Here is an 11,112-nt window from a genome sequence, read left to right on the forward strand (position 1 = left end):
TTCATTTATTTAATAAGAGATCCAATAGAATTACATGTTAAAAAATTACGATGAGTTGTATACTTAGGTGTTAAGTATACATATAATTTATCTTAAAGGCAGTTACAGCATGCGTTTCGAATATTGTCATTTTATTATTATACATTTTAAAAATAATTTATAAAAATAAAGAAAAAAAATGTGCTTATGTGACAGTGAGTATAGACATCAGTAATAAAACTTTGTTCAACATATGTAAATATTCCATTTGGTGCTCCATTCTTTCCTGCAGTTCGACGGCAGAGAATTTTTCAACAAACTTACAGAAAACGTTCTGACCTACTTTAAAAGTTGTCTATGTGACATGTATAAGAATTCGAAATGTGTATAAATTGCGAATCAGGACACAAAAAATATGTAGTTGAGGCATAAAAATTCATAACTTCCACTATTATCCCTACCGGGCAGTATACAAAGTATACTATACTTTGTATACTGCTGCTTAAGGGCGTGCAGCAAATAGTGTTACAAACGATTTCCCTTGGAGCACCAGTGGCTTCACTGTATACTATGCAATAATAAAATTGCCTTATGTCACATGCCTTATCTGTGTGCCTTTAATTATAAGCATTGTCGTAGGAAGAAAATAGATGTTTTAAGTACAACTAACAAAAAAGCTTATCGCTGACTTCCAAAAAAACTCACGGGAAATAATACCACGGGTCCAGAAGGTATTGCCGTCGAGGCATATAAGATTCTTATGAAGCGACATGAGCAACTGTTCCTTGATACCTACGATGCAACTATTAGTCTTCTTAGACAAGGGAAAATGTTTGCCTCCACACATCTTCATCATATCTACTTTGCATGCTTGATGTCACAGGAAATATTTTTGAGAGCCTTACAACAAATCGAACAAGGATGGAAGTGCCTGATTTGGGAGGACTAGCTGAAAATCATGTGCCATTGTGCCATGTCGAACTTGTGGAAATCTATGTCCAGTAGTGGACTGCGAAAGGCTGGTGTGATTGTGCCATGTCTGAAGCACTTTCATTGGCCAGACAAGCTTAGACAGGTAACCTTCGAAACCGCTCAGTATATAGTGATGACGCTCGGCGTCAAAAATGCATTTAATTCAGAAAGATGGATGAAAGATATTTAATGGAAGAGCTTCAGAAGTTAGGCTTATCAGATTACCTCATTAGTTACATCACTTTTTTTACTTATCCGCTTTAGCCTATTATACTGTGTCACGCTATTTAAATTCAAAATATTATGATATTTCTTGTCTGACTTGATATAAATAATACTTACAACTACGCATGTATCCAACAAATTCTTTACCGGTCTTTTAGCAGTAAAATAAAAGTGGTATCGTTACTCAATAATTTTTTTGTACATGTAGTACGTTGTGACCCTTTTATGTTTACACTTTATACACGTTACATAATTAAATCGTTTTCTTATTTATCAATGCTTTAAAAACATAATTGTGTTTGCTCACAAACGAAAATAAACTAACTTCAATTATATCGACAAGTAATACAACATAGGAATACCAAAATTAAAATGAACGACATAACAGTTAAACGTTATTAAGTAAGACACATAAAAAATACAGTTGAATTGATAACCTCCTCTTTTTCTGAAGTCGATTAGTATAATCAATAAATCGTCAAAATGTTATTGTTTTCGTTAGTGTTCTTTATCATCAAAACAAGGTTTTTAAGAGAAATTAAAAAGTCGACATTGTATTTAGTTTTTTTGTGGAAACGTTTTTCAGTCTATAGATAATAATCTCCTTTTACTGGGGCTGTCTGGGAGCGATTGCTTAAAATAATAACACCGACTTTTGCATGCTGTCAGAGTATCTTGTTTTTATTTCTTTTTTTTTTATAGGGCTATATTTTTTTTAATATATAAAAAAGCTTTACTGTGTCTATGCAACAAAGAAATTAATATAATAAATAAATGAGTAAAACACAAATAACATTTAAAAATAACATTTTTTCAAATGTTATTATTAAATCGTGAAATTCCTGAAAACTAACAAAATCTTTGCGTGTATTAATCAATTCTTCGCTTAAAATTATGTTTAATTTAGGTACAATGTACCTGGTACATATAAAGGTTCATATAAGTCTTATGCAATGCATATACGATTATTTTTACAATGTTATACATTTATTTTTACTGAGCAATATTCATCTTTATTCATAAGCAATGACAGTAAACCTTGACACGTATAAGTGAAAATATATGGTAGTTCATTCGTGGTTTTATTAATACAAATGAAAGTAATAGATTCCATTACATAATTATTTTTTTATTACTCCCCATGAAAGCGTGTATTATCAAAATGATATATGGAATATTTTACGTGAAATGAATAGCGATTAATTTATCTTCTTGTTGAATATGCAGTTAATAAAAAATATATTAATATATAATAATAATAATATTCTTTATTGCAAACCATTAAAAGATACAAACAAAAATAGTACAATTAGAGGAAGATGTACAAAGGCGGTCTTACGGTACTCTACCTTTAGGTACAGGACAGGACATAGAATATATATATATATATATATATATATATATATATATATATATAATTAAAAAGTTATATGTGTTTTTGTATTGTATTATAATTATGTTTATATTTCAAAAAAAAAGTTAAAGAAAGGTTAAGAAAGGAAATTTACAGAAACTATAAATGACTGTTAAAAATTATAAAACACAATAATTATCAATTTAGAAATTGTTAATTAATAAATATATACATTTAATTTAATAGAATACATTCTAGCCTGAGCAAATAGATGTTAATTATATTTTAGCTATGATTCACAATGATTATAACATAACAAATAGTGGTTGACAAAGTGGTCACGCCAAATATTTGTCAAGTTAATGATAAACTTATCTTTTTATGTTTATTGATTGTAATATATATATATATATATATATTTTCACCCCGGAGTTGATATTACGTCCTACATGGCGGTTTTTACCGATGATGTTGCGTCCGACTGACTTGTTGCATCCTATATACGGACGCAAGATTGACACTCTCTCAAATTCAGCCAGAAGTAGTGTTAAGGTTAGTACAATGGCTTGGTGAAATATTGGCATGGACGTTGTTTTGTCACCGGAGTGCTTTTCGGCGTATTTCTTAGTTCCGCTGTTTAGCGCGCGAATTTTGGAGGTCGCTCCTGTGCGCCGTATATCAGTGGCGTATATTCGATATTTTGTTTACGTATAACACGCCGATAATGTAGCTTCCGTATATAATAAAAGTTTTTATCAATTCTAATGTGTGATTCAATTGCGTCACACAAAACGACATCGTCGAGGAGACGCAGACGTGGGGCTGACAGAGGTGAGGGGGCGGAGTTCGCACGCGACATGCAAGCGGCATGTTTTTGTTTGTATTTTTTGCCGGCCAGCGCGGACGTAATGACGTTTGTGGTATAAATATAGTATATAGTGGAAGTAAAATAATAGGCACCATGAAAAGAAGTGCCAGGATACTCGCATTAGCAAGTAAGTATCCCATTAAGTATATTAAAAATAATGAATAGGTAAGTACCTAGTAAGTTTTAATTTATACTTAGTTTTTAAATTTAAATCATTGTTATTATCTATAATGCATAGTATTAATTCTGTTTATTTGTTTTGTACAAAAAGAGGACAGTATTTGATTATAATACAAGTTCACAGTAATAATGAATGTTTTTCGTAGGTAATAGGTTAACGCGCTCGCGTAAACAAACACGACGCGACGTTGCGTTCTGTGCTGTGGTAGTTCCTCATGGTTGTCGTGATTGATGTAGATCGTTTTTTTAAAAGAAGTGATTTTAAAACCTATTTTAAAGACAAAATAAAATGGCCTTGGCCGTCGACCCATTTTGTAATACAAAAAAAATGTTTTAATTGTAGTGCAACGACCAAGAATAATATCAATATTATTACAAATCATTTTGTTCTACCTATGAAACCAAAGAACATAAAATCGCTATACAAATCTTCATTTTTCTGGTGCAGCATTTGTGAATATGCAATTTACGATCATTATCCTGACGACGAGTGTCCTGTTTGTTGTTGAACTGTTTCATAGGTACTTACCTGTCTAAAAGTATTTTGGATCGCTTATATTAACTATGTACTACCTACATACCTACGTATATAATTTTCTTTGATAAGACTTATTGTATACAGATGTGTCGTAAATAGTGGATAATCTACGAGATAACTTACGAGACTACTGAACCAATTTAAATAATTCTTTCGCCATTAGAAAGCCACGGTAATGAGAAGTGAAATAGCCTATACAAGTGTCTCGAAACTCAACGTGAATATTAAAATATTTTCTTGATTATAATTTTCTCAGAACACTGTACAGCCTAGCCCGTGACCCGGTGACCACTTGACGCTAGGTTTCGGGACACCTGCATAATTTCACGCAACTGGCTGTTGATATAAAAATTATTTTTACTGTCTACTATTTAGGTTTAAAAATATCTTGAATAGTCTTTACACAGATACGTATGATTTATTTAACTGAATTTTATTGTTTTTCTTTTAGGAGGAAATAAAGAAAATTCACGTGATTTATTTGATTCAACGTTGTTCAATGAGGTTTGTACCTACATATCTACATGAATTTTAATATTTTTTAATAACCGTAACTGTTTCATGCTTACGACTTATTTAACGACTGTATGTTCTTTCCAGGAACAAATATCTGTTTCAAGTCCTGATTTTTCTGACACAGATTCCAATTATACACCGCCTATACAAGATGTAAGTAGAAGATTAAATAACCTATACATACCATTTCATATTGTTGAAAATCATATTGTAAAAACTTAATAAATTAATAACTTAATAAATTAAAAATATAGATCATTATGTTAATTTCATTTTTGCAGACTTCATCTGATGAATCTTACTTATACGATGACAAGATCTTGGATCGAGCTTGCTCATTTCGCAATGTACCTCATTCATCTGAAGAGTTTCATCAGACGAACTACTCATTATTACAACTTAAGCCCTTATCTGACAAAAATATTGAGCAGCCTTTAAATGAAGAAACCTCGGTAATCTGTAGTGATAGTATTTTAAGTGAGATAAGTAATTCACCTGGCATAACTCTTACTGTGGATAGTAGATTATTAAAACCGGTATCCATTTCGACACATAAATCTAATTCTATTGTTTCGGGGGACACTGCAACTGTTAGTAATACCAACCCCCAACCCAATACCCAAGAAGATGAGCTTACAAACGATGACGATGTTATAATACCAAAGAAACTACCTAAATGCAACCGTGTTATCCGAGGTAAGGACTACTGTTTTTTCTGTGAATGTTTTGTTTTAAATTTTGCCAGACATTTAACTAGACATCATGTTTATGAACCTGAAGTCCAAAAAATTTTATCGGTGTCCAAAAAAAGTCAAGAGAGAAAAAACCTTATCATAGCACTACGAAAAAAAGGAAATTTTATTCAAAATTCAGTAGAAGTTACTAAACCCATGCGAAAACAAAAATTTACAGATTATTTGCCCTGCACAAACTGTCTGGGTTTCTACTCAAAGAAACTTTTGTGGAAACATAAGAAAAAGTGCACACAAAATTCGAATAAAACTACTGTAAATGTTCAATCTGAAGCCCAAAACCTATTATTAAGACATTTAAAAATAGATGAAAAACTTAAGGATACTGTATTTCTGCGAATGAGAGCCGATAAAACATCACTTGTTGCCAAATCAGATGCCCTAATATGTGCTTTTGGAACCCAGTACATGAAAACCCACAGGGAAAAACATTTTGTTAACGTAATTTCTCGAAAAATGAGGGAATTAGCGAAATTGTTGCAAGAAATGAAAAAGATTAATCCTTCCATAAAAGATTTATTTGACGCACTAAGACCGATACACTACGACACCATTGTGGCAGCTACAAAAATAGTGGGTAAGTATGACTCTGAAAAAGATAGATTTGAATCACCTACATTTGCTATGAACATTTCTACTAGTATAAAACAATGCTGCAATATAGCAATTTTATTTGCATTAAAAAAACAAGGACCTTACATGGAAACAAACACGGCAGAAATAGAGGCAAACCTAAAAACTTTAATTCAAATCATTGACTCTAATTGGAAATTTGATATATCTAGTCAAGCAGCATCTGATCTTAACACAAATAAGTGGAATAAAGTAACTATAGTCCCGTTAGCAAATGACTTAAAAATCCTAAAAGAATACCTCGGAAAAAAATCAGAAGACGCTGCGAACAAAATCAAAGAAGGTTTATTTAATATTTCGACTTATATTCAGCTATTAGAGACTGTATATTGTAGGGTTTTGTTACTGAACAGACGCAGGCCTGGAGAGCTTCAGAGAATCAAAGTTCACGATTATTTAGAATCTGATAATAATGCTGCTCATAAATACGACGAGTTTGACCGGGCTCTTACTGTATCGGAAAGGGTCTTGGTACAGAAATTTAAAAGAGTTGTCATTAGGGGCAAGCGTGGGCGTGGAGTTCCTGTTTTATTTAGTAAGGAGGTTCAAGAGGACATTAAATTATTACTCTCGGTCAGAGACACATTTGTTTCAACATCAAATCGTTTTTTATTTGGTAATCCAGGTTTTGAAAATACAATATATGGTTACAAAGTACTAGAAAGGCATGCGAGGCTATCTGGAGCAAAAAATCCGAAAGCCATTTCATCTACAAGGCTTAGGAAACATTTAGCCACGTTATCACAAATATTCAGTATGTCTGAAAATGACATGGAACAGCTAGCTACATTTATGGGCCATACAAATGATGTACACAAAAAATCATATCGGCTACCGGATGATGTCTACCAAACTGCCAAGATATCTAAGCTGCTCATCCTTATGGAAGATGGGAAAGCAGACGCTTTCAGAGGCAAATCCCTGGATGAGATTGAGCTTGATTTAAATGAACAATTAGATGAAGGGATGACAGAAAATGAAGTTATTTTAGATTATGATGTCGAGTCACCTGGACGAGCACAAGATATAACAGACGGAAATACGTCACGACTACCGCGATCACCATCACCACCATCTCAGCCAGGACGGCCTGGTCTTCAAACAAATACTTTGGATTCTGATCATCACGTCAAGAAAGGCAAAAAGAGGACTCTGATACCATGGACTGCAGAACAAAAAAAAGCGTGCTCTGCATTTTTTAAACATCATATAAAAAACAAACTACCACCTAAAAGACATGAATGTGAGGCTCTTAAAGAAAAACACCGAGACCTCCTGCATAATAAAGATTGGCTCAAAATAAAAGTATTTATACAAAACACTTACACTAAGAAATAGACCTGGTAATTGTTCATTCAAAATTTGTCGTTTAGTCTTAGCTCTCTATCAATATCATTTATTTCTGTCATTCTTGCCGGGTGGTTACATAATTATAATACCTAGGCACCAGACTACTTCCGAAAACTGAAAGAGGGTATTCAGACAATGTTTTTGAACACAACCATGATGAAATATTGCGAAAAAAATATTCGATAATTTGTGGCTTTTTTTTATAATTCCGACCAGATACGAGTAGTATAACAAAACAGCAATGTACTTTTGTGACTAATTCATTTATTTAAAGCAAAAAATCAATAAAAACACAAAAAACGGCATGTATCGCTAACGCGGCGCCTGCTGATCGGTCAGCTGATGGAGGTCAACGGCCCCATTTACTACCTCACCTTTCAGTTTTCGGGCGATGTCTACTTCCAGCCTGTATATTGTCATGTAAGTAATAAATATTGTGCCTCATCTTTTAATACTATATAGAGCCTAAGTATTAATAGCGATAAAAGCAACAACTGTTTAATATTTAGTGACGTGAATGCCTACCTCAATGAGTTTGATTTTTTTATGTTTAAATAAGAGTATTGTTGCGTAATTTTTATTTTTGAGATTTTGGATTGATTTATTTTATGTTTGATAGATACGTTAATAATTTTTAAACGTTTTTATTTTACTTTTTGACGCCTAAAGGGCTTTTTTATTTTTGAGACTTTGTACAGATAACGAATACGGCTAAACGAATTTCATTTGTAAATTTTTTTCGACGTGTCACGTGGGCAGAGCCGCGGATGAAAACTAGTATTGCTTACATACACAAGTTAATTATAGTCAATGACACAGTAAATTAGCCTCTCAACTGGTCATTCTTAAAATTGTTATTTTCTTAAATTACTTTTATGTTCCGATTTCGGTGTATTTGATTTGTCCGACACTTTGATTATTATGACTATGGGTTTATTATTGTACCAACTTGATTTGTAAACAATAAAACTTAAAAATACTTACTACCGAAACAATTGTTTTATTTTGTTTTCATACTTAAGTTCAGAAGAAACACGGTCATATAAATAAAATGCTCCCACCTAAACCTAAATATCATATCCTTAATATTTTTTAGTTAGCCTAGCGGACTTAGCTAATTATATTTAAAATTTTATTAATCTATGTCATATAGGGATAACTTGTTTTTAATGTCTGTTATATACTCCAAGTTATATAAATAAGTATTTTATTTTAATCGACTTCATAAAAAGAGATGATTCTCTATTCATACATACATATCGTCACTCCTGTCCCCCATTGGGGTGGACAGAGACCACGTCACACAATGAAATTTATTGGGATCTATTATATAGGTACCTATGTATGTATCGATATAGCATAGGGTTAGGAGGAAGCAACAAACTTAGCAGTTTATGGCGTACATACAAAAATAATATACGGTACCGATATAATCTCAAATATAGTAAGGAGTCATTCAATTAGTAGAATGCATGGAGTTAATATAGTACAATATACGGTATCAATATATCCATGCATTTAGATGGATGTCGGAAAAACGATTAAATGCATGGAACGAATACAAAAATATACAATGTGTCACATGATTTCCATCGAGAACGGACGCAAAAAACCAGCGAGAATTATTTCAAATTGAATATCTAATTTTCGTACCTAAACAAAATTTCTCGTCGACAATAGAATTCACATGACAGCAATGTAACTATATTCGCACGAATAACAATTAAAAAGTCATTGGAAATGGTAGACGCCATAGGGTTCGACTTTGAAAAGACGCAACAAGTCTTCGGCGATTTAAATATATATATATATATATGTGTGTGTGTGTGTGTGTGTGTGTTCTTAAAAAATGCTTTAATTTTCATTAATCACGATCGATCACTATTTAGCCTGTACCATCTCATTGCCAGGCATAGGCCTCTTTCTCTGTGTTGAAGTTTAATTCACCGCGCTGCTCCACTGCGAGTAGGCGGATATGTATTATGAGTAACGATCGCTTTCGGGTATTTATGATAGCATCCGAAACCAATAGTAAACTATTACATGCTCTCTGAGGCACGGTCTGGACAAATAGGAGTTAGGTAGGTAAATAGAAGTATCCGGTATGTTTCCGGAAAACTATATATAACAGAGTATTCAGAGTTTAATTTGCCAAGCTGATTCAAATTCAAATTTGTTAGATTTACAGTTTTTGAAACTTCTTCGAAAAACTTGGATTATCTGACGATTTTTTCGTAACGCGCAACAAAACAACTTTACAAACGTACCATAAATTATAAACAAATTAACAACCGGTATTTATAAATATATTACACGCACTGTAACATCGCGGCTTTAAAAAATTAAATTATTGAAATATAAATTTTAAATAATAAACAAGAAAGGAGATATCAAGATCATATTTTCTCTTAACGGTCGGTAATAGAACGGCGTCAGTAAGGTTAGCAAGATATTTATTTCCACAAAATCCACTAAATTAACCTTTCAAATACCTTAGCGCTTTAAAGCGGTCTTCGCTTTAATCGCTAGTGTCCATTATTTTAATTTACTATCTAAAGCTTCTCACAGTTGTTAAAATTCTGTTTTATAGACGTAAGTATACCTATTTAGCACCAAGGTTTTTTTACCCATAATCTATACAAATTACTAAAATTTAAGTATCTGTTTGTTATATTAAAATTACCGTTTTTTACTAAAAGCGAACGGTACATATACCAAAATAACATTTTTTCAAATTTTTGTCTATCTGTCTGTTTGTTCCGGCTAACCTTTGAAACAGCTGGACCGATTTTAGCGGGTTTTTCACTGGTTTTACATCAGCTATCTAGCTAATGTAATAAAGAGTAACGTAGGCTACTTTTAATTTACATATCTTTATATATATATAAATATATATATTTCTTGTGTGCGTGTGTGTGTATGTCACTGAACTCCTCCTAGACGGCTGGACGATTTTGATGAAATTTTTTGTATGAGTCCAAGGGGATTCGAGGATGGTTTAGATTCACAAATTGGGTCCACTGGAAAATGTTTATTTAACTAATTTTTCATTTATAAGTAGTTGTTAATTTTGGAATGTTTTACATTGGATCCGGTAGACTGCGCTACCATCGCAGCATCAAATATTAAATATTATTCTATATTATTTCAGTTTGTCCCGATAGTTGGTGCTGCGATCAAATTGAAAAAAATATTTGAAATTTTGTGTTATAGCAAAACAACGTTTGCGGGGTCAGCTAGTTTTTTTTTTTATAATTCTGCAAACTGAACAATAACTATCTTGTTAAATTCCAATCTAGTTCAATAACGAGGCCATTAAATTAATGATAAATATAAAGATTAAGATTTGCTGTAATGGTTAAGATCCTGACGGTAATTTACAATCATTTCAATTTAATACCAAATAGCATTATAACAAAAAGCTCCCAACTAAAAATAAAAGTTTATCTAGCCACTCTATGTTAGTATGAAAGTACCATAATATATTGAGTAATAGTAACAATATGTTATTCCATATAAGATATACTATGTATGTAGATCCAAAGATGAAATCGACAATCGATACATCAAAAATAATAACTTTGGCAGGCTTTTGAGATTGAAAAGAGTTCTTTGTACTTTACACTGCTTTAAAAATCTTAATAACTAGCTTATCAGACAGGCTTTGACCTTTCTTACAAACTGTCAAACACATAACGTTTAATTAATCAAAAGTTTTCTGAAATTTTCCAATTTTCAGCGCAAT

The 11,112-nt window shown here is 32.2% G+C and overlaps 1 protein-coding gene and 1 long non-coding RNA gene across 2 annotated transcripts; both read left to right on the plus strand.

Moving 5' to 3' along the window:
- Positions 1–4,554: 4,554 nt before the first annotated feature.
- On the plus strand, positions 4,555–5,065 carry LOC123662654. The gene is made up of 3 exons (XR_006744537.1): positions 4,555–4,620; positions 4,717–4,785; positions 4,914–5,065. It is a non-coding gene; the product is annotated as an uncharacterized LOC123662654 (long non-coding RNA).
- A 1,663-nt stretch (positions 5,066–6,728) lies between these two features.
- LOC123662683 lies at positions 6,729–7,371 on the plus strand. Its single transcript, XM_045597487.1, has one exon. It carries the CDS (start codon positions 6,774–6,776, stop codon positions 7,353–7,355), a length of 582 nt encoding a protein of 193 aa, XP_045453443.1. The 5' UTR covers positions 6,729–6,773; the 3' UTR covers positions 7,356–7,371.
- Positions 7,372–11,112: the final 3,741 nt, after the last annotated feature.

This window comes from Melitaea cinxia, chromosome 19, assembly GCF_905220565.1.
Source record: "Melitaea cinxia chromosome 19, ilMelCinx1.1, whole genome shotgun sequence".
Classification (NCBI taxonomy): domain Eukaryota; kingdom Metazoa; phylum Arthropoda; class Insecta; order Lepidoptera; family Nymphalidae; genus Melitaea; species Melitaea cinxia.